The sequence below is a fragment of the Mus caroli genome, unplaced genomic scaffold (assembly GCF_978045245.1).
Source record: "Mus caroli unplaced genomic scaffold, Mus_caroli_1 scaffold_17, whole genome shotgun sequence".
NCBI lineage: Eukaryota > Metazoa > Chordata > Mammalia > Rodentia > Muridae > Mus > Mus caroli.
In genome coordinates, this window is record NW_028227272.1 from 87,188,325 (window position 1) to 87,212,754 (window position 24,430).

At 40.5% G+C, this 24,430-nt stretch overlaps 1 protein-coding gene across 11 annotated transcripts in view; it reads right to left on the reverse strand.

The window, feature by feature from the left end:
- Window positions 1–24,430, reverse strand: part of Scaf4 (SR-related CTD associated factor 4) — a 58,617-nt gene that overhangs the window by 31,313 nt on the left and 2,874 nt on the right. For 9 of the 11 annotated variants that reach the window (XM_085832220.1, XM_021185539.3, XM_085832218.1 and 6 more), the window contains exons 2-7: window positions 6,456–6,539; window positions 5,359–5,403; window positions 3,684–3,845; window positions 2,307–2,442; window positions 1,582–1,721; window positions 868–1,017 (exon numbers count right to left, since the gene is read on the reverse strand). In XM_085832220.1, the coding sequence (XP_085688346.1) occupies window positions 868–1,017; window positions 1,582–1,721; window positions 2,307–2,442; window positions 3,684–3,845; window positions 5,359–5,403; window positions 6,456–6,539 (717 nt within the window). The remainder of the gene's footprint in view (window positions 1–867; window positions 1,018–1,581; window positions 1,722–2,306; window positions 2,443–3,683; window positions 3,846–5,358; window positions 5,404–6,455; window positions 6,540–24,430) is intronic. The other 2 variants (XM_085832219.1, XM_021185533.3) reach the window with 1 other exon arrangement.

Consider the following 24,430-nt stretch of genomic DNA (forward strand, 5'->3'; position numbering starts at 1 on the left):
CCAGGGATACCATAAACATGCTTGACACATTTCACTTTCAGATGCTCCCCACAGGCCCATGCTCAACATTTACTTGCTCCCTAGCTGGTGGCATGTTCCTTTTTTTGGCGGTGTGTGTGTGTGTTGGGGGTGGAAAAAAATTTTGGAAGATGGTGCATGGTTGTAAGAAGGCCACCAGGGGCATAGTTCTCAAAGATTCACCTGGTCCAGGTCCTCTTCCCTCCCCTTTAAACTGAAGAGGCTCATCTGCCACACAGTCCTCCTGCAACCATGGATTCAATTCTCTGACACCAAGAACCAAAATACACCCTCCCTCAATTTTGTTCTCTTGGGTATTTGGTCACAGCCACATAGAAACAGAATGTCTAAGGATGGCAAGGCCCCCTGAGTAAGCAGAAAGATGCTGAAGTCCTCCTAGAACTCCCCTCACAGACATGGTAACTATGGGTATCACGGCAACAGCAAATGTCTATCAGTAGCAAGACAGGTAACCTCGGATGCCTTGCCTATTGGAATCTTAAGGACCATTCAAGCTGAATGTAGAGAGACCTAACAATAAAGATCAAAACAAAGGCACAGGCCCACAGTACATTACTTCTGGAGAAAACGTACAACAGAACACTGAGCATCGTTGTGAGGCGAGTGGGCCAGTCAGTGAACAATTTCCTTCTGCTCACTTTTCTTTATTCTGGAAACTTTTTATAGCGAGCCTGCATCACACACCAGGAAAAATATACATTTTGATGTTGAGGAGAAAAAGATCACCAAACCACAAACAAAAGAACAACCCAGAGAAGCTACAGAAGAGAGAAGTCTCACAAGGTGCTCTGAGTAAGACAGACAGTGGGTGATGTGAGAGAAGCGTACCTTGTCAAATGCAGTTTTTTGCTCGGGTGGCTGTGTAGGAGCTGTCTTTAACTGAGCTGTGATAGCCTGAACCTGAGCCATCACAGCACTGTCAAGGGCGGGAGACTGTGGTTGTGGAGGTTGTTGAAAAGTCTGAAGGATCTGCTGAAGCTTAAAGAATGGGAAAACTGATAAACCACACGACAAAGCAACATCATCAAAGTTAATTTACTGAAAAGAAACGAATCTTCAGTGACTGAGAACAGACAGGTGTAAGTAACAGGAAAGCACCCAGCTCTGACTAATGTACGCTGGGTTGGTGAGTGAACACATTACAGTGCGCATTGCTTACGGTCAGAAATGGATGTTGACCATCCCAAAAATACAAACAAGGCTCAGAGAGAGAAAACACGTGGAATTGTGACAGGAGGTTTTCTAGAAATACAGCAAAGTTCACTCCATATCGTCTTGAATCACTCAGCAGTACTAGGATTGTTAGCAACAACACCTGCCACTCCAACAGCTCTCAAGCTCTTTCAAAGAGGTCTTCTCGATTGATCGCTTCCTTCTTTCTCAAGCTCACACTTCCTCAGCAGCCCTAACTCCTCACGTTAGCTCCCTGGTAAAGGCTACTCTGACGGAAGCCATTTTCTCCGGTGAGGTGCATATGGAGGAGGACGGGAAGCGAGCACAGTGGCATCTGCTCTGCCAGCACCTGGTCATCAAGCTGCTTACCTGCTGGCCTTGAGTCGTCTGGAACAGCTGAGCCACAGCAGCAAAGGCATCGGAGCTGGGCAGCTGGGCTACAGTAGGCATGGAGTTTGTGGGAGCTTGTGCAAGTTCAGAAGAGACTTTTACTGGGGGTGGAGGTGAGCCTGAAAAAGCAAAGGGCAGCAGGCCTCACAAGTCAACATACTTTCCCTTTAAGATGCCTTTCAAGTTTTGCTGCTAAAACAAAATCCTGTCTAGTTTTACATAGGAAAATGAATAGATAGTGGTTCCTAAGACATATTCTAGATAGAGAGAGAGATGAAGCAACAAAGGGCATATTCTCATTTGAAGTAAAAATACAGAAAGAAAAACTGTACCTTCCAAATGCAAATCAAGTCTTCTTCCACAGGAATTTCTACCAGCATAGAAACAAAGCCTTTCACATACAGAAATTCTAGTCTTTCTTTGTTTCTGTTTGCTTGCTTGCTTTTGCTAACTTTTGTTAAATGCTGACAAGCTACACTATGTTCTGATCATGGTTTTCCTCCCCAGCTCCTCTGAGATCCTCCCTCTTATCTGAACCCACACCCTATGAAAACAAACAGGCAGCTAAAGAACAATAAGAGAAAATAAGATATAAAACAAAGGCAAACACACTGGGACAGGACAACACAGACACACACACAGAAAAGCAGACAGACGCCAGTGCACTTGCAGGACCTTCTGTCACTAGCAGATATGCACTGTACCTTCATTGTTGGTGACGTTTTCTGCTACTGGAGCAGCATTACTGGTTCCTGCTGCCATGTCCAAAAGAGGCTGAATAATTTCAATTTTGAACACTCCATTTTTTTGCCAAAGATTTAGCACACGAACTATTTTACTCTGTTATATGCAAGAAAATGAACATACAATAAATATTTATAGAAATAATGTGTCATATCTGATTTTAAAGAGAATTACTGTTTCATAAGGGAGAAAATCCATCAGAATTATTCCCCAGTTACTCAAATTAGCCTTTTCTCGGTGGTATGATCCAATGAAAGGAACATAAACAGAATACACGCCTAGCAAATAAAAAGGAAGGTAAACACTTCAAGAACCATTTCTAATGTTCTTACACAGACTCTGCAAAACCCACAATGCCTCTCCTAATGCAAAATGTCTCTACTCTCAGAAACGGGCATTTCTCCTCTCTCTCTGGTTTGAGCAAACCAAGTTTCCTTTTCTGTTACATAACTTCTTTAAGAATTAAGAGAAACTAAAGCAGCAGGTTAAGTTAGCGTTAGTGATGTTTACTGTGAATTCCCACCTATTTAGCGTGCAGGTATCGTTCATGTTCGTTCCTTCTTTCTTTCAGTGAAACTGTGTATGTGTGTGTGTGTTTGTGGTGTTTGTGGTATGTGTGTGTATGTGTGTGTGTTGCAGTCTTATTGCAGATTGATCACTTGCATGTGTGAATGTTGGGGAAGAACAAATCTGGGTCTTCTAGAGTAGGCAAAACCCTGGTGAGAATTTTCTCTCACACAGAGTTGTTTGTCTTCCTTCTGTAGCTTCAGCTTGCTGTTATTAGCAATCTGCCCACTAAGTGCTGAGATCAAAGGATATGTGTCTCCATGCCCACTAGCAATATGTTCTTTAAGGAAAGATAATGCTTCCCGAACAACCTTTGTTAGTTTCTTTTAACTGCAGGATATGTAACATGAAATGTATCTTCTCTAGAAATGTGTAGTGTACAGCACCTAGCTGTTGGCTGTTGTTACCATGCTGTTTAGCAGAGGCTTCCCATGCACGGAGGTAAGGCACTCCTTCCTCATACCCACTCGCCAGCAGCAGGCTCTGCTCAGCTCAGCTCAGGATCTCTAACTCTGGCTCCTTCTACAATTCAACATTATACAAGTCCTTGTACAGAGGCCAAGTGACTCCTCCATTTCACATATAAGCAAGAATAGGAAATGAGCACTGTAGAAAGAACTGAACTTACAATTCAAGACCAGAACATGAAGATCCAGTCACATAAACAACAAGCTTCAACAGCGTGAACGTAAGCAGTGTGTAAGAAATATAGAGAGGAAAGAAGCTCAACAAATGCAAAATGTTATTAGCTTGTTAGGTTTTAACCATACCTTATCTTCAGATGGACAAAGATATAAATACTGGAATGTAGCAGTTATATTTTTAGAGAATCTTGGCCCAAAAACATCTTTATCAGTTCCAAACTGGTGCCGAGACTGTCTCACGATGGAGTCGATGACATACAGGCCTGGAACCTTGTATTCTGGCTTACACTGCAAAGGGGAGGAGACAAGCTTAGACCAAGGAAAGTGGAATCGGAGGTGCAATGGTGTACGCCTCCACGCTCAGCATTCCAGAGGTGAACCTGACCCAATCTGGTCTACTTAGTGAGTTCCTGCCCATCCAGGGCTACAGAGTAAAACTGTCTGGAATTAGCAAGGGAGAAAGAAAAGAAAGAGGGAAAGGGAAGGAAAGGAAAAGTAACGAAAAAGCCCAAACACATCCACCACCCACTATGTCACACATCAGCTTGCAGCTTGCCACATGCATTGCACACTGTGCAGCAGCTGCTCACGTACTCCAGCCATCTCTCTATCTGTGTCACATCTGTCAACAGTGACACTCTTTGTTACTTCAAAGTCGCTCTCAGGACTTTGTTTCCCCAAATCCTTGACTTCACTTCCAAAACTTTCCAGGGCCACTTTACCAACCCACTTTCCTACAATTCAGTTATTCTGAGTCTTGAATAACTTTCTGAAGTTACTAAAACATACTTTTAAACATGCTAGTTTTACTTCTGTTAAAATATGTACCAGAGAGTTTGAGGCCAGTCTGGTCTACAGAATGAGTTCCAGGACAGCCAGGGCTATACAGAGAAACCCTGTCTCAAAACAACAACAATAAAACCAAAACCAAACAAATAAAAAAACCTAAGACCATTCTCAGTTCGCTCCTGAAAAAGACATGCTAATTATTCACACACACACACACACACACACACACTTACTTTAAGACAACATACTACTAAAAACAGCTTAATGATGATGGTAACAGAAAAGTCAGGGAAAATAAAAGTAACTTCATCTGAAAAACGCACCTGAAAATCAAATGTCAACAGAGCAGATGAGGCAGAGGATAGAATGGCAGGCTCTTAGGGCTGGGAACCAACACTATTCTCAGCTATGACAGAACCCAGCACCAACCTTCTCACCAATACTCAATGAACGGCAGAAATATGAAAAAAAAAATACCTTTTAAAACTTCTCAGTGCTTAAAAAGAAATTCAGTAAATATTTTTAAAAAACATTTACTGTGGACTGGAGAAATGGCTCAGCAGTAAAGAGCACTGACTGCTCTTCCAGAGGTCCGGAGTTCAAGTCCCAGCAACCACATGGTGGCTCACAACCATCTGTAATGGGATCTGATGGCCTCTTCTGGTGTGCCTGAAGACAGTGACAGTGTACTCACATATATAAACAAATAAATCTTAAAAATAAAACATGTATCATATATGCGTGTTTTGTCTGCTTATGTATATATGTGTACCAAGTGCACTCCCGGAGCCTGCAGTTCTGGAAGGACGAGTGTTAGCAGCCCACGTGTGTGGTGGGCACGGAACCCAGGTCTTCTGGAAGAGATTGCACTGCTCTCACCTGGTTGAGCCGTGGCTCCAACCCCAATGACTGCTTTTTTTTTCTAGAGTGTTTTTTAGACGCATGCATTCAAATTTCAATTCACATATAAAAATAATTGCTTATCATAAACATGCAGGAATGCAATAGTTACCTTTTTGATGAACTTTTCTACTATTTGAACAACGTGCTTATAAAGCTGAAAAAGAACATAAAATTAGTTTCTGTATTTTCTACAATTCAAAACACTGAAAATTGTCAACTTAAAAAAATTAACAATTAACTCAAAGAGCTATCAGAAATAGTTCACAATCAACAACTTTAAAAAATCTTGGGCTGGAGAGATGGCTCAGCGGTTTAGAGCACTGACTGCTCTTCCAAAGGTCCTGAGTTCAATTCCCAGCAACCACATAGTGGCTCACAACCATCTGCAATGGGATCTAACGTCCTCTTCAGGTGTGTCTGAAGACAGCTACAGTGTACTTACATACATAAATAAAACATCTTGAGAAAGAAATTCATCTAAACAAAACTACCCACTCTTCTCCAAGGCCAATGTCCTTTCTTAACTGATCGGTCTCCATGTATGAAGACATGAGGTTATTTCACCAGGGACAGAAACAGAGCCAAAACTAAGCAATGCTATTTTTAAACTGTGCCATTGACTAAAACATGGTCTTCAGTAACATAGCTTTCCCCCATAGCTGGCTTATGAGGACTGAAATATAGAAAAGCGCTGTGAATGCATGTCACAATGCAAATGCACAATATTACCAAAAACTTTCAGTTTGGTAATTTATCACAAGATAAATTCTCCTGTTTAACAATACTTAAAAAGAATTCAAAAGCAGAGCTGGCAAGATAGCTCAATGGGTAGGGATGTTTGTTACATAAGCCTGGCAAACTAAGCTAGATCCCACTAAAGGTGGAAGAGAACTGACTTTCAAAGTGGTTTTCTTTTTTTTTAAAAAAAAAAAGATTTATTTATTTATTATATGTAAGTACACTATAGCTGTCTTCAGACACTCCAGAAGAGGGAGTCAGATCTTGTTACGGGTGGTTGTGAGCCACCATGTGGTTGCTGGGATTTGAACTCCGGACCTTTGGAAGAGCAGTCGGGTGCTCTTACCCATCTCTCTCCAGCCCTCAAAGTGGTTTTCTAACCTTCACATATGCACCATGGCATACCCTTCCCTGCCACTAATAATAATAAACAATTAAAAGTATTCCTAAATTAAATATTTTTCTTACCTTAATAGCTTTGATAGCAGCTTTAGTAATGAGAATCATCTTGGCTCTAGAGATGGGAGGCTTCATATCCATAAGTGAGAAGAGCTTAAAAAACAAGAAACAAAATAACTCAAAAGACAAGCTCAATTCCCATTGTTTTACAAAGACCTTTCTACTTATCAGCCAAGAGAACAGCAAACATTTGTAACTACAATGTGTCCACTGGGCTGTGTTCCAGTATCACTAACAATTCTACATGCCTGCATCATCGCTTAGGAAATCAGCAGAGATCACAGCAAAGAAAGAAACCTATGAATGCAGAGTCAAAAGTATTAAACATGCTACAGAACTAACCAACAGTATATCAAAGTCATGACCAGGAAGGAAAACAGCCCACCTCCCCACTGACTATGTAAAGTGGGCGACAGTGCGATTTTACCGATGTTTAAAGTAATTTCAGTTCCAGATCTGAATGAGACGTCGGAGAACTTCCATAACCTTAAGGCTCATTCAGATAAGTATGTAAAAAGTTGAACAATAAATTTAAAATGCTTTTATAAAGTTCCAAGTATCTATGATGCTAGTATGAGAATTCAAAATTTCTTCTCTTAAAACCTAGTCCACCTCTGAGAATCAGAACTAAGTTTAATTCATCTTTATAGCAATCATGGAATCCCATGATGACAAAAACACAATATTCTTTACCCCAAAGACTAAATGCAGCTAAGACATTAATAATCAGAATAAAAGGGTTATAAGCATAAATCCTTGAGACTAAGTGCAGTTTAAGGTCTGGGAGATCAGTGCTGCTGTGGTAGTGCACGCCTTTAATCTCCTTGGCAGAGGCAGACAGATCATTGTGAGCTCCAGGGCAGACAAGGATCGAGTCCCTGTTTCGAAACAAGAACGCCCAGGCAGGGAGATGGTCCAGTGGCACTGCTCTGAGTTTGATCTCTAGAACACACATAGAAAATGGGTGTGTGGTGGCTTGTTCTCGTAACCTCACAGCTGGGAGAAGTCAGATAAACTGGACGTGCATGACACCTGAAGTTGTCCTTTCTCTCTACATACATACACACACACACACACACACACACACACACACACACACACACACACACACACGGTTCTTAAGACTCTAAAAAATAAAAATGCTGTAGTGATGGGTGAAATCAATGAACAAATTTAACTATTTCAAGTTAAAAATCTCTAAGAATGACTCATAAACACACAGCACACGTCTACTATCTTTTCTGGCTTCAGAAAAGTCAATGTATGTAAGGGGTCAAGAGTACATTTTATTGAAGCCTAAGCCAGTTATTTGTCTAATGCTGAGATTGTACATAATAAGTAATTTCAATAGTAAGCAAGTCCAATGAGCATACAAGATTGCTACTGCTTCCAAATAAAAAGAAACTGTCATAATCATTTTAAAAATTAAAGCATAGCCGGGCGTGGTGGAGCACGCCTTTAATCCCAGCACTGGTGGGGGGGGCGGTGGGGGTGGGCAGAGGCAGATGGATTTCTGAGTTCGAGGCCAGCCTGATCTACAAAGTGAGTTCCAGGAGAGCCAGGGGTATACAGAGAAACCCTGTCTCAAAAACCAAATAAATACATAAATAAATAAATAATAAAAATAAAAACAAAAAAATAAAAGCATAGACTATCACACAGCAATAGTCAATATTTGGGAAAAGATTAACAAGAGATGTGGAAGGTAGCAAGGTGACCTCATCACCTCTAAGATTTGCTTTCACTAAAAAAGATATGCTAAAAGGGAACCTAGAGCCTACTAAAGCTAGGGATGGGGATGCAGAAAAAAAAAAAAAAAAAGTCCACTACAGCAGAGAAAAGAACTGCATGAAAGAGCACCAGAGCCAAGTGACACCCTAACCCAGAAAGGCACATAGCACTTTCAAACACTCCAAAACTAAAACTAAACTAAACTAAACTAAACAACAGCCTGATCATCACCACCAAAGGACAGGCCTCTTAGTGACCTGGAATTGACTAAGCTAGACCCTGAACAGCAACCCCCTGGATTCTTATCTACTCAATTCTGGACTTACAATCACATGCTAACAGGTCTGGCTTTTTACATAAATCCTGAAGATTCAACCCAGGTCCTTCCCTGCAAATATTTTACTAACTGAGCTAAGTCCTCGGTACTTAATGCCAATTTTTTTGATGCATAAATGGTTCCACAATTTAATGTCTATGCAATGTAACAAGACAAAAAGAAGGTTAGTCTTTGGCTGGAAGAAGAGGAGGACCATTGGGGTGGGCCTGTGGAGGCTGAACCTGACCCTACCTGTGCTCCACTGTGATGTGACATGTCCACATTGCTATGAATGCCTCATGCCTCTGCTGCCATAGTGGACTAAAACCTTCTGGAATCTGAGTCCTGGAAAGTACTGCCACAGTGACAAGGAATGCAAACCAGTACAGAGTGGCTGGAAACACTGCTTAGAGTAGGGCACTTGTTTCCCAAGTAGTACACATCCCTAAAAAAAGCAAAACCCAGAAGCTTGTCCACGGTGTTCAGGGGATCAGAGTGAGGGCTACTCAGAACGGTTTAATGTCAAATGATACATGACAAGTACTCTGGTTTTAAGCTCTTCAGTTATGTGAGCACAGCAGAGCTCTCAATCCCTAGCTAGCCTTCTGTTCTATACACTGACTATACTTCTAAGCACAGACTCATACAAGCATGCCTAGGTTCGTTGCCCCCACTGCAACTGTTTCCGGATTTGATCCCGGGTCTTTAAAAACAATACTGTATTACTGTCCTGGTCTTTAAAAACAATACTGTATTACTGTCCTATGAATTATTAATTCAGATTCCAAATGGAATTATCTTAAATGAGTCTGTAGTAGTTGTCTTGACTTTTTCTTTTCATGGTCTCCATGCCTACTCTTCCTCACATGTATCAACTCTAACTATTTCCTTAGTTAAATCAGTTATGTTAGGCTATGGTTATATTAAATCAGTTATGTTGGGCCCAATACAAAGGTTCATGACAGCAGCTATAAGAGAAGCTATGAAGAGTTTGCAAGTTTAAGGCCAACACAGGCAACTTAGTAAGATCTTGTTTCAAAATAGAAAGTAAAAATAAGTGCCACATACACTTTTAATCTGTCTTTTATCTATGAGTAGTTTCTCTCATTCTAAAGTAAGTAATTTACTATCTAGTCCTTCCTTGACTCATCGAGAGACAAACTGCAATTGAATAATCTTAAACAACAACAACAAACCTGTCAAGGCCACCAGTGTTGGTGGGAATCTCTCAGATTTATAAAGGCTGATTTTGTGATAATTCAAAATTCTGATTACAGTTACTGAATTTTCATAATCCCTATTCTTAATTAGAACACAGACCCAATAATCACCTAACTGCCCACTAGGTTTGACTCTGCCACTGGCTAATACTGAGACCAGGTCATCAGCACAATAGACATCATACAAGTGTGGAGTATAAGCATCTCAGAGCACTAATGCAGCACCTAGCAGAGCGAGTGTCTAAGGGGTGTCAGATAACTGCAGTACCTCGGAACAGTTCCGAGCAGTACTTCCCAAGCTACAGATGCAAGTCACAACTAAAAACCGTTAAATACACTTGCCCTGTGGCACTGACTCCCCACCAAAGTGGTATAAAATATGCACATTCTGTAGTACACTTTCAATCATCTCTAGACCACTTATAAAATCTATTAAGTATCAAGTACTGTGTAAAAACAAGCACTCTGATATACTGCTTAGGGAATATGACAAGAAAAAAAAGACTGTATGCAAGGTATACAAATGAGATAACAATTTTCAAGCAAGTGCTAGTGGGAGCAAGGACTCTGCACTAAGGGGGAGTCCGAGGACACCACTCACAGAACTCCAAGCACTGCTCAGCAGTCACCTCAAGTCTAACCTCTTGAAACTGTCTAAGTTTCACCCCAATATTTTTTTACTGATTTTTTTACATACATTTATTTATTTATTTATTTATTTATTTATATGAAGACACTAGCTGTCTTCAGACACACCAGAAGAGGGCATCAAATCCCATTACAGATGGTTGTGAGCCACCATGTGGATGCTGGGAATTGAACTTAGGACCACTGGAAGAGTGGTCAGTGTCTTAGCTGCTGAGTCATCTCTCTAGCTCTTACTCCCAGTATCTTTAAGCCAACATTAGTGATTTTTGTGGATAGCAGTGTGTCAACTATACTGTTTCATAAAACTTTGTAGCTTTGCTTGTGGGCAAATAACACTTACACACCTAAATCATAGGACTGTGGTTAAAGAGTAGAAAAGCGAGGGGCAGATCTCACTTTAGAATGAGAAAAATAAAGGCGAGAATGGAGAGAAAGGGAGGAGGGTGGGGAAGGGCTATTCTCAACCAACATCTAATCTCAGCCAACACACCTCAAGGGGAAAGCAAAACAAAACTCTTAACAACTCAAACACCAAAGTATGAAAACCATAAAAACTGTTATTCCAACACTGTCTCAAAAAACCCACACCAGACACTGAGCTATTGGAGTCAGAGAACTGATTGTAAATCACGTCAATCCGCCTCCCAACCTGCAGTAAGTATTCCTATCCTACAGAGGTGTGATGCTATCTACCAGTGTGTACACATCCCCATGAAGCAATCCTTTGGTGCAGGTCCACCCCACATGACAGCCTGCATTTCCATTCATTTCTCAATGGGAAACCCCATCAGAGAGCAGCATGGTGAGCCATGGACTCCTCTTACATAGATTATTAGCATCAGGCTCTGGATCTCAAAAGTACAAGGCCTCATTGGGCATTGCATACATTAGAAAGTCGGTTCATGGCACCAGTCTGAGTTAGGATCTGTAGTATGTAAGTGGGGGACGATTTGTAAGAAAGCCTATCCTCGACCCTGTCCTCTCTCATGCTGGCTTGAGCTGCAACGTACTTTAAACACAAAGACTCATGCTCATCCTTTAGTAAAAAGACTTAAGATAACACTCTACTAACTGCAAATGCCTTAGTTTTGTGAAAAGTTACAGAATACTACACACTAGGCAATTTAAAAAAGTATGTGGGCAGGGCGGTGGTGGAGCATACCCTTGATCCCAGCACTCGGGAGGCAGAGGCAGGTGGATTTCTGAGTTTGAGGTCAGCCTGGTCTACAGAATAAGTTCTAGGACAGCCAGAGCTACACAGAGAAACCCTGTCTTAAAAAACAAACAAGAGCCGGGCGTGGTGGCGCACGCCTTTAATCCCAGCACTCGGGAGGCAGAGGCAGGCGGATTTCTGAGTTCGAGGCCAGCCTGGTCTACAAAGAGAGTTCCAGGACAGCCAGGGCTACACAGAGAAACCCTGTCTCGAAAAACCAAAAAAAAAAAAAAAAAAAAAAAAAAAAAAACAAACAAACAAACAAAAAAGTATGTGGGACAACTACATTCTCAGCCCACTATGTGAATTTTTAAGGAACTTTTATTTGTTTTTAAATGGAGTCTTACTCAAACTGAAGGCAATTCTCATACTGTAGTCTCCCAAATGCTGGAAGAAATGTCTTACAGTTCTATAGGCTGGAAGGGTGTTGCTATCTGGAGAGAGCATCTCATGACAAAGGCAGAGGTTAACAGATGACAAGGAGAGAAGAGGAGAGGAAGGACCAAGCCTACATCTTAATAACCTGCTTTTCTTAGTAAAAGCTTCCTGGTATTGCAGCCATCTCTGATTAAGTCTCATCTGCCAACACACTTGCATAAACAACATGAACATGATCCCATGCATGAATCTAATCATTCACACATGTCAATAATTCTAGATAACCTTTCCAAACTACAAGATTTTTTTCAATTTGAAAAAACAAACAAACATGTTAATGGTTCTTATCTCGATCTGCAAGGTAGTTGAAATTAAATAAGGCAATGCACATATCTCAAGCCTAATACCTGCGCCGCCCCCCCCCCCCCCCGTAAATGAGCAATATAATGCTCTGGAAATCTTTTTTTAAATCTTTATAAATTATAATTTATAATCTTTATAAATTATTCCCTTTGTCTGTGTACTATGGTATGTGTACAGACAGAGCACAAGGTCATAGAACACTGTTCTACCACTCACTTATTCCCCTGAAACAGGATGTCTCAGTGAAGCTGCAGCTAAGCTCCAGCAACATGCCAGTCTGCACTCAGTACAGCAATGGGGTTACAAGCATGCTCATACAAAACCCCACCAGTGTTTGGCATGGGTGCTGAGGTCAGGTCCGCAAGCTTGCAAAGCCAAGTGCTCTTCACTTTTGTACCAATGTAAAGCCACCAAATGCTACACTCAAAGAATCACGACTTTCGTAACTGCTAGTCAGTCATTTACAAAGGTTGCAGCTTCACTGTCTGTACAGACTCACAATTTAGCCCAAGGCAGAATATGTGAAGTTGACTACCATGCCTTGCCCTTTATAACTTAACTACTATAATGCCAAATGATGTGACTTCTAGATCTAACTATCCCCGTTAGTTTGTAAGTGTGACACCCTAAAATTCCAGAGTTCAGATGTACTCTAAAATACTTCAAGAGTGAATTAGCTTGACTGCTTTTCTACTGGTACAATAAAAGTTTACAATGTACCCTAAAAAGGCTTTAAGTGATGCATCTTATACTCCACAAGGCAGACTTTTATTTATTAGTCAAGCATCAACATGGTAGTAGGGCTGAACCTGGCTGAACTCTGGGAGACTGTATGTCAGCTTCCACAGGCTGACACATGCTGATGGTGCCTGGCCTGCCTCTCCCTCTCTGAGCTCTGCTTGGAGCATCTTTATCACTGTCTCGCCATTCTTGGATAAGGACCCTGGTGATTATACAGGGCCTTCTCAGGTAATTCAGGTCTCCATGTGGAGACCATTAAACCTTCAAGTTTTTGGTATATAAGAACACAGTCCCAGGTTCAAGGAAACCACACTATTGGTACCTATCCATACAGGAGAGGGGTATTTATCACTTTAAATAAAAGTGTTCATTCACCTTGTTAAAATCTGTAATCATCCAGGCGTGGTGGCGCACGCCTTTAATCCCAGCACTCGGGAGGCAGAGGCAGGTGGATTTCTGAGTTCGAGGCCAGCCTGGTCTACAGAGTGAGTTCCAGGACAGCCAGGGCTACACAGAGAAACCCTGTCTCGAAAAGCAAAACAAAACAATCTGCAATCAACTTAAACCCCAACTGTTTTCCATCATCTCTAACAAAACTACACCTCCATAGTGACTATGATGGTTTTAATGGTCTTTCCAGTCTATTTAGATAGTTTGGAAATCACTTAAAGCAACTTCCATTTCACTTCATAAACTCACTTCATATGCCCTGTCCAAGTCACATGGTGGCTTCGAATAAAAAAAAGAGGGAGAACAACTAACTTCTAGGATGACCTCGACTGAGTCTTAATATTATTAAAATTACTTGATAACCTTATCTGACCCCTATTTTTCTAAATGGATTCAGAATAAAGTTACACCTAATATCTTTCTGAGAAAAATTGTTATACAGTTTTCACTTGACAAAACATTTTTTGTTATAAACTGTTAGCAAACATGTTCTGTCTATTGATAATTAGCAGACTAGATATTCCTAAGAGAAACAGAACAAGAAGAGATAAAAGGGAACTGATATAGACTCTACAACTTCTAGAATATGTCTTACTCTAATCTTGAAATTAAGCTATCAAGGAAATGAAAATAAATTACAAAGTGGTCTTAGTTTTTAAGCTATTTTATGAGTGTCATTCTGCCTGTAATATGCACTCTAGAACCAGTTATGGACATCTGTGAACCACCACTGTGACTCTTTATTGCAGAGCTGCCTTCTACTCCCAGTCTTAATGTTTTAAAGAAAGGAATGTATGGTACATGTTTGTGTATGTGTGTACGAGACAAGAGGTCAAAGTCAGATGTCCTCTACCTTGTTTGAGACAGGGTCTCTCACTGCATTTGATGAACATTAAATGGCCAGACTGACTAGCCAGGACCTGTCTCTGCTCTCCCAGTGCTGGGTTTCCAGGATGTCTTGCCACAGCAAGCACCTAGCCATGGAGCCATCTCTCCAGCACCTTAAACATTCTTTATAATGGTACTTAGCCCAACCTTTCTTTTCCTTAAACTTGAAAATTGTTTTTCTCAAATTTACTTCCCAATAGATTATAAGTATGCCTACCATTCTCTTCTTTGCTAATATTATATAAATTCCAAGATGACAAAGTATTTTTCCTTTAAGTCTTATTATTCCTGTTTAATTGCAAAGTTTAAGGAAACAGACAAAAACCCAAGGTTAGACAGTGGGACAGACAGCAAAGACAGGTGCCATCAAGACTGAGCTGGCTTCTCAAATCCATATGGAAGAGAGAACTGATTCCTGAAAGGTGTCCTCTGACCCCACATTCACATGTGGCACAAAAGAAAGAAAGAAAGAAAGAAAGAAAGAAAGAAAGAAAGAAAGAAAGAAAGAAAGAAAGAGGGCTGGGTGTGGTGGCGCACGCCTTTAATCCCAGCACATGGGGGGCAGAGGCAGGCGGATTTCTGAGTTTGAGGCCAGCCTGGTCTACAGCGTGAGAAGATAAATTCTCAACAAAAGAGAACTGTCAGGGGGGAGGCAGGGCACAGGAATGCTTATCTAGCTAATTATAGCCTAAAGTTAACTCCAAAAAACATTACTAAAACAGGTCAGGGGTGACTTAAAGTACCTTCTGACGTAGCATTTCATTTTAGGTCTTTAAAATGTTATTTACTGGGCTGGAGAGATGACTCAAAGGTTAAGAGCACTGGCTGCTCTTCCAGAGGTCCTGAGTTCAAATCCCAGCACCCACATGGTGACTCACAACCATCTGCAATGGGATCTGATGCCCTCTTCTGGTGCGTCTGAAGACAGCTACTCATCAATATCAAGTATGACTTGTCCACGAAGTAAGTTCTATTTGATTGCAGTCTGTGCTGCTTGCAAATTTTAGAACCTAGTAGTACTGGCATACTCAACTTAGATATATATTATTTATATGTCTAATATATATAATACTATATATATCCACCTTTTAAATAAAAATTTTTAATTACAAAAATAGTATTTAAAAACTTTTCCTCCTTAAATTCTTAGCAGTGCATGCTGAATAGAAAATGCAAATCTGGAAAACTATGGTTGTATGTGTATTTGTAAATGACATCTGTGCATTAAAGGATTAAAGGGTCCTTTTAAAAATGTGTTATTTCCACATAAATTCTATTTTGGGGGGGGGGGTGCCAAATCCTTTGAAGCCTAAATGTTTAACCAACACTTTTCAGTTGCTTATATGTAGACAGGCCTACCATCGACAGAAAAATACTTTAACTTCAAAAAAGTTGTTTTAAAAACAAACAGGGGAAAGGTACTGTGTTGCTTCACTGCTCCCATGAGCAGTGTCTTGAATTCTTCTTCCCAGCCCCTTTTCTCTATCCTCTTTGGTACTGGGGACCAACCCTTGGGTGTCTATGTTAAGCAAGTGCTCTCTACACTCCAACCCAAGGTCTTTAGTTTGATGTAAGTAGCACATTTCCCCACCTACTTCTTTATAAAACCTACTCAGATTTCTACACGTTTCAAACCAGACACAGTTCAAACCAATTTTCCCCTAATTTTCTTTTTTTTTTTTTTTTTTTTTTTTTAAGATTTATTTATTGATTATATGTAAGTACACTGTAGCTGTCTTCAGACACACCAGAAGAAGGAGTCAGATCTCGTTACAGATGGTTGTGAGCCACCATGTGGTTGCTGGGATTTGATCTCTGGACCTTTGGAAGAGCAGTCGGGTGCTCTTACCCACTGAGCCATCTCACCAGCCCCCCTAATTTTCTATTTATCACATTTTCCCACAAATGTATCAAATTTTCTAATTCCAGAATTTAGAGAAACATTGTACAAAGTAAACAAACACATGTAAATGTAAAAATTGTAGCTATTAACCATAAAACCGTGTGATCTTAAGAGCATGTGTTTCCCATGAAAGACAGCACAGTAATACAGCAAGCGACTCACTTGCTTTACTCCTACTCTAATCTCATTACTAAGTCCAAACTCGGTTACACTTACTGTTGGTACAAGAAATTTTCAAAGTAGTTTTTAATGATCTGCCCTAAAATATAACCCAATTTATGTTTCATTTTAGAGAACTCTGCCTACAATTTCAAGTTTTTCACTTCAGAACCAAGTGGCGCTTCCCTCACCGTTTGTTTTGTTTTGTGTTGTTTTGTAAGCTGTTCGGCTCCTGTTTCCAACACCAGGTCTTTCCCATCCTTACCTCCACTCTGGTTCACAGAACTGCAGTCAATCTAAAACTCCCTTTCATTTGCTCAAGAAATGCACCAGAAGGTGATGCTAAAGACATGCTGGTGCTGGCAGGGTGGTTAAGTGGATAAAGGTGCTTGTCACCAAGCCTAATCACCTGAGTTCAACCCCCAGGACCCATGCAAAGGTAGCACTAACTCCATACGGTTATCCCGACCTCCACAAGCACACTGTGGTGTGTACACACACCCACCACACACACAGCAATATTCTAGACTGTCCATGCTTTATCTCTGCCATTGCTCTAGTTCATTAACACAGAGCCAGTTTCAAGAACAATTATTATTCTTATTAATATTACTATGCTTCACTAGTGAACTTGAACATTAGTATCTCATTGAAATCACCTGTGAAGAATCTTTTTCAGTATTTCCTCCTAGATATCAACAAAGAACAAAAGAGCTTGTTTCAAAAGTGTTAAGTCATTTTATTGGAAAATAATTAGAAAAAGTTTTAGCATTTAGACAGATACATAATATTAGCTATAGCACCTGGTTGTTATCAATGAGCAAACACAGAATTTCTACCCTCTCCTGGCTTTTCCTAGAATTGTCTCTTCTAGCTAATTTCTTAAAAATATCACATCAAAAACAAATATACCGGCCGGGCAGTAGTGGCACAAGCCTTTAATTCTAGCACTTGGAAGGCAGAGGCAGGAGGAATTCTGAGTTCAAGGCCAGCCTGGTCTACAGAGTGAGTTCCAGGACAGCCAGGGCTATACAGAGAAACCCTGTCTTGGAAGACAAAAGAAAAGAAAAGAAAAGAAAAGAAAAGAAAAGAAAAGAAAAGAAAAGAAAAGAAAAGAAGGGCTGGTGAGATGGCTCAGTGGGTAAGAGCACCCGACTGCTCTTCCGAAGGTCCAGAGTTCAAATCCCAGCAACCACATGGTGGCTCACAACCATCCGTAACGAGATCTGGTGCCCTCTTCTGGAGTGTCTGAAGACGGCTACAGTATACTTACATATAATAAATAAATAAATCTTAAAAAAAAAAAAAAAAAGAATGTTTAAAAAAAAAAAAAAAAGAAAAGAAAAGAAAAGAAGAGAAAAGAAGACAAACAAACAAACACCCCCACAAATATACCTTCTGAATAAAATTCAGAAATCAACAAAATAATTTTTTCTTTAAGGTTTTCAAGACAAGGTTTCTCTGAAGTCTTGGTTGTCGTTCGCTTTATAGACCAAGTTTGGCTTCAAAAATCAAGAATTCCTCCTGCCTCTCCCTCTACCTGCCACATGCGTTTTGCCACCACTGCCCCGCTCAACACAATAATTTACAAAGCCATGTAGTTGGCTAACAGATTTTGTTTTCAATCTGACAAAAAAACAAATCGAGCAAGAAATAGTAAAATGGTTTGTCATAATGTAACATTTGAGTTTTAAGAAGTTTTAAAAAAAATATAATGAAACTATACTCTAAAACTGTACAATTCACTGGTTTTTAGAATACTGGACAACAATGAAGGGTCTTTATATAAATTTGGACAACCGCCATAATGGCACATACCTGTTATCCTACCACTCCGAAGAGCCAGGCACTGCTGCACACTCAGAAGTAGTCTGGGCTACAGTGTTACCTGCTAGTCAGAATTACAAAGAAAGACCCTGTTCTCAGGAAAGAGAAAGACTTGCATGTGACAACCACCATGGTTTAGCTATCCTTTGTTTGGTGGACTTAACTATTGTTTGTCAAATCTTAGGAATTAGATGATACATACACATTTTTAAAAATGTGTGGTGGCACCTGCACAAAGCCTTTAATCCCAGCACTTGGGAGGCAGAGGCAGGTAGATCTGTTTGAGTAGGAGGCCAGCCTGACCTACAAAGGAAGTTGGCAGAACTTCAAGTGCTATACAGAGAAACTTGTGGCGCTCACCCGTTCAGTAAGGTTAGCTGCCCAGGGATCCCCAAGCCTGTCTCCTCAGTGCTAGAGTTAGAGCCACAGATCAACAAGCCCAGACTTTTAAGTGGATGCTGGGATCCACAATCAGGACCTTATGCTGACACAACAAACACTACAGAAATGAGCCACATCCTCACTCTAGGCGTTCATTTGTAAGGGACACCATGTTACCTAAGGAGTTACAAGGCTCAATGGAGCACCTGCTGCTCTTGCACAACAACAGGTTCAGTTCCCTGTACCCACATGGTGGCTTTACAACCACCTATAACTGCAATTCTCAGAAATCTAACACCCCCTTCTGGCCTCTGCTGGCAGTGTGCACCTGATGCAGAGGCAAAATGCTCCTACAAATAAAATAAAACCTATAAAAACTTAGATACATTATAATAATAATGTAGTTATACCCTATGTAGGTAGGGTTTTATTGCTTCAGTTAAAAATTAGTGCTAACCAAGAACAGGGAGAGGACAAAATAGAAATCTCATTATTAAGTACATGAAAACACTGGAGATCTTTCAGAGGTAGATTTTATACTACAAAGTTGGTCAACTGCTTTAACACAATAGCTTATAGAGAGAGGCAACTCCACCAGTAGACTAGTAGCCTAGGGAATAGGATAAATAAGATCCGGTCTAAACACAACACATGCTCTGTTTATTCTTTACTTACCATTAAGTATTTGTAATATAAATACCATCAGGAATAAAATATCCCACCATCCTAGTATCTTGTTGGTTTAGACTCTTAAGTCCTAAAGGAGTACAGTGGCTCCTGCTGGGATTAACCAACATTCCACTGCCAAGCCTACATATAACCTAGAGCGTAAGTTCATCAGGAAATACCCATTTCCCCACCTCAAGTTGTCAGTTCCAAATAGTCAGTGTAAACTTTGGGTCAGTGTCTCCAGTCTTGTGATACACCTGTGCATATCCCTGTGTTTGAGCAATATTACTACTCAACTCTGCTGGTTATGTCAATGCCTTCTCCTCGCTGAGATTATGTTTCTAATATACTTGCAAAGAGCTAGAATAAGTGTCAAACATACAGTGAATATGGAGCTTTAAAACTGAAGCCTCATGAACAAAAACTATGCAGAATGTCATTACTAAATGACAAATGGGAAATGGGAATTCATACAGTAGTTTACAGTGGTATAAACAGGTAAAAATCAGACATGGGCTTTTGGGGTAAAAAGCATGACTGAATTAAAGACAGATGTCTGTGGTGTGTGGGAGCGTATGTGGAGGCCAGGTGACAACTTGACGGGGTGGTTTCACTCCTTTCGCCTTAGCTAAGGTTCCAGGGACTGAACTCAGGTGGTGAGACTCTCTCAGCGAGTACTTTCACTTGCCTCTCCGTGGGGTAGTTTTTGATTAAGATGATAACTGACACTAAAATCAATGCCGCACACATGGCCGGTATGAGGAGTTCTCAGTCTTATTGTCAGCCAGGCTTTTTATGTTCCTACCAGTCTCCCAGGGACTTCCTGCCTATAAACATGCTGCCTCATGTACAACTTTGTAATTAAAAGATTATTTTTTCTTCTTCAGTTAAGGGTATCTAGTCATTTAACTGTCTACTGAACAAAATTGTGAAGATTAAGTTTAGTAGCCACTGACAAAACAATTTACAGGTTGACGAATTGGCTCAGTGGTTAATAAGAGCACTGACTGCTCTTCCAGAGGTCCTGAGTGCAATTCTCAGCACCCACATGGTGGCTCACAACCATCTGTAATGGAATCTGATGCCCTCTTCTGGTGTGTCTGAAGAGAGGAACAGTGTACTCATATACATAAAATAAATAAATAAATAAATAAACCTTAAAAAAAAAAAACCACCAAAATTTTACTATTATTTGCCACTGTGACAGATGAATACAGTTTTAAAAGAAGTTGTATCAGGTACTGACTAGCTACACTTTTCTGCTGTGATACTTACTTGCAACTGGTATGAGTCTATGTATGTGTATACAATTCAAATGTCTTTTTTGGCCCTTTTTTAAACCTAATTACTGATTCTGTTTGTGAAAATAAGTGTCTGTGAAGAAAACCCAGCACTGTCAACTCTTCTGCCCATCTCGAGTCTGTTGGGGGGGGGGGACTAATCACATGGCTTAGACTATGGCACTCCAATTATCCAAACAAATGACAATTTTTGAGAGCTAACTGCATGGCTGCCCATTTTTAGTGGGTCTACTGTCCACTCACCTCTGATAAAACATAACAAGTGGAAAAACAAAAACAAAAAACCCAAAACAACAACAACAAAAAACCTAGTTTCTAATTCTTAACTGCTTCCCAGAGTTTCCCCTGGTTTTCAGATTAATCTAACCCAGCTACATGGTAAGGCGTCAGTTCATATACATCAGTAAAGAGCTCTACCTATGCTAGGCAGTGGTGGCGCACGCCTTTGATCCCAGCACTCGGGAGGCAGAGGCAGGCGGATTTCTGAGTTCCAGGCCAGCCTGGTCTACAGAGTTTGTTCCAGGACAGCCAAGACTAAACAGAGAAATCCTGTCCCGGGGAAAAAACAACAACAAACAAACAAACAAAACGTTCTAACTATAAAGTAAGGAATGTAACCAACAAGCCACACAAATGCTGAACATAATGGTCATTGTCAGGGGATATAATACTGTGTTATCAAGGTAATTTAAAATGTGATTTCAATGTGTACAGACATCCATACAAAGTAACTTGAAAATACTTAAACTGTGTCTTCTTCTAGCCCGTGGCCAAAAACCTACAACTTATTTCTGGCTGTAAACAAAGAAAACCATCATTTTGTCATCTTTCTAAAAAAAAAAAAAGGTATAGATTATCCCCAATTCTGTTTAACCATATGTAAAAACTAAATCTTTCTATTACTCATATTTATCTTTAAATGAATCTATTATTTATATAGGTAAGTTTTTCTGGAGCTAAATACTTGACAAAAATGTTAAAGAGGAACACATTTTTATCAACATTAGGGATAAGTGCTGTTGGAATGCCCTTCCATTATCACTGTAACTAGACTTCAAACCCTGGCAGAGACAGACTTGGGAATAGAAGAACTCGGTAACTAACAGAACCCACACTCTCCTGGAATCAGAGCACTGCACAGGCAAATCCTGTAAAGCTGCTAACACATTAGTACATCCCTTTTACAAAATAAGAGCATCCCAAAACCTTTTCCCACTCAGACCTCTCAATAAGGATCGATTTAAACAGTATAACATTGCAGGTTAAAAAACAGGCATAGTCTCAACAGAGATCTAAGTCCCATCGAACAATCGTCAACATCAAGGCACTTACAGTGTAAGCAGGGACAGCAAGCTCCCAGCTGACAGACTTCTCCTTTCAGGGTAAGTGCTGAGTCAAGAGCGGCCGCAGAGCATCAGCTTATAACCAAGTCCTCACAGCTTAATCTGTGTGACTTTAAAGGTAGCTGGGTCTTAAAAACTACTTCTCTTTCTTCCCCTCACTGCAAAGCAGCACTGTGTGCTGCCACACCTCAGTGCTAACACTCTCAGAAAGCTTCTTTGGTGCCGTAGTCATGTCAAGACTCTAGATGCTTCCTCTCCTTTTTCATTTTCTCACAAGCACAATAGTGCGACAGTGCTTGCCAGGGGCTGTTCCTGCATGGAACTTCTCCCAGCCCCCAAATACTTTGAGTTTAAACTTCTAATTAATATATATATATAAATACAGTTTGCTATTGCCTTTAACATTGAGAATCTAAAGGCGTCAAAGCGCAATGTGAGTACAACTGTCAGCTCAGAGGGATGTGCACAGGAATACATTTGACAAAGTTCATTGCAGTTTATCAGCAAAAATGGAAGAATTTAAGCACATTTAATGTGCACAAAAAGCAACATATGTACAAACACAGACTGTCTTTATTGGTCACAGGCCTCAATTCGCCATCTGATTGTCTGTTGGAAGCAACAGCTTAGGAGAGGACAAAAACAAAAAGAGCTATTTTTAAATAAATAAAAAAAATAGCTCATTTTCATTTAAAAAATTTACAGTCTTTTTATACATTCAAGATTTTAAAATTAGAGATATATGGGAGGGGTAGGATATATTCTTTGAAAGCCTAAAAATATAATTATAGGGGTTAAAAAATCTATAACGTTCTACCTTCCAAGTGCTGGGATTAAAGGCACCCACCACCCAGCTCAAAAATTCTGTAATTTTTACTCATTCCATAAACTTCAGCGAAATTTTAAACTTTCACACTGAGGAAAACCACACAGAAGAGTACAAAGTATTGGCCAACATGGACCTGCCTTAGTCCACCATCAAGACTTATTTATCAGTGTCTTTGAGAGAATAGTGCACCCAAATAGCAAGTTAATGAGTGCCTTTCTTTCTTCTTCTGTACCAAGCAGACGTCAGTGACATCATTCCTAATCTGTCTTCCTTTTACTATGCCCAACCTTCTCCTGCTGCTTTAAACTCACCTCTTCACATTCCTTCCCTGAACCTGCTTAATTCTCTCCTTTCAAGTTTATTTCATGTATATGGATGTTCTGTCTGAATGTATGTCTGTGCACAAGAAGAGGGCATCAGATTCCCTGAACCTGGAGTTACAGACTGGTGTGTGAGCAGCCAGGTCTCCAGCAAGAGCAGTCAGCACTCTTAAGCAGAGCAATGCCTCCAGCCCCAAAGCCTCTTCCTACTGCATAGACTAGGGTTTATGCCATATCACCCCAACAGCCCAATCGCATCTGATAGTCCCACCTCCTACCAAGACTAAACCTTATAGTGTAACACGCATAAACACATGGCCTGCCGTTCAGCAGTGCTAGTACACTGCTAGCTGGCTTCCCATCACCCATAAGGCAGCCTTTTCCTCTAACTACTCAAAACCAAACAACCAAAGAGTGCACTTGACCTCTTATTTCCTTATGCATTCAACCCCAAACTTCAAATTCTATTACCCTTAAAAGGCTCAGTGGCCATAAGTCTGTTGGCCAGTCCCTTAGTACTCTACAAAGCATATCAATTAAGCAAAGACGTTTACATTCAAACCCTGGCTCTGCCAATATTTAGAAATGGGCCCTTTCTTCGGTGAATTTTTATTTAACTTCTTTGAAAATCTGCCTCTCTCTATGTAACTGGATGTCTGTGCAAGGCTGTAGGAATACATACCTGTTAAAGCAGACATAAAGTGCCCAACAAGCCAAAGCATACTCTCTCTCTCCCCTGCACTCTGGAATTTGCACCAGCACCCATCTGAGAGTGACCCTGTCCCTGTTTTGGCTACTTCCAACTTTAAATACTACATTCCCTATGGCTTGCCAAAAACATCCATGTGACCGTTCCACACAACAGCTACTTAACCTATTTCACAACCAAACACACTTTCTTCTCCACCAAGCTTAATTTTGAAGACTGGCTTGCACTGATGGCACCACCACCATCTTGGCATCTAGAATACAGTGGCAAAAACCATTTATGGAACTGCTGGGCACCAAGTTCCCTGAATTACTTTGGCTCACATCCCTTCATGCCTCTCCCACATGACACCAATACAAACTGAACACAATCTTGCCATCTTACTACTTAAAACCTTTCATGTTTACCCACAGCCAAAAATGACATCAAGTCCTTTAGATGGGAAACATCACACCACACACTACCATCCACTGGTTCCCAGAATCAAACTGCTACCCACTTCTCAGCCCTGCTGCCCCTTCAAACTACCTCCTCTGAAATCCTAAAACTGAACCTTTTCTTCTGAGTCTTCACCGACACCTCATGGACGCCGCAC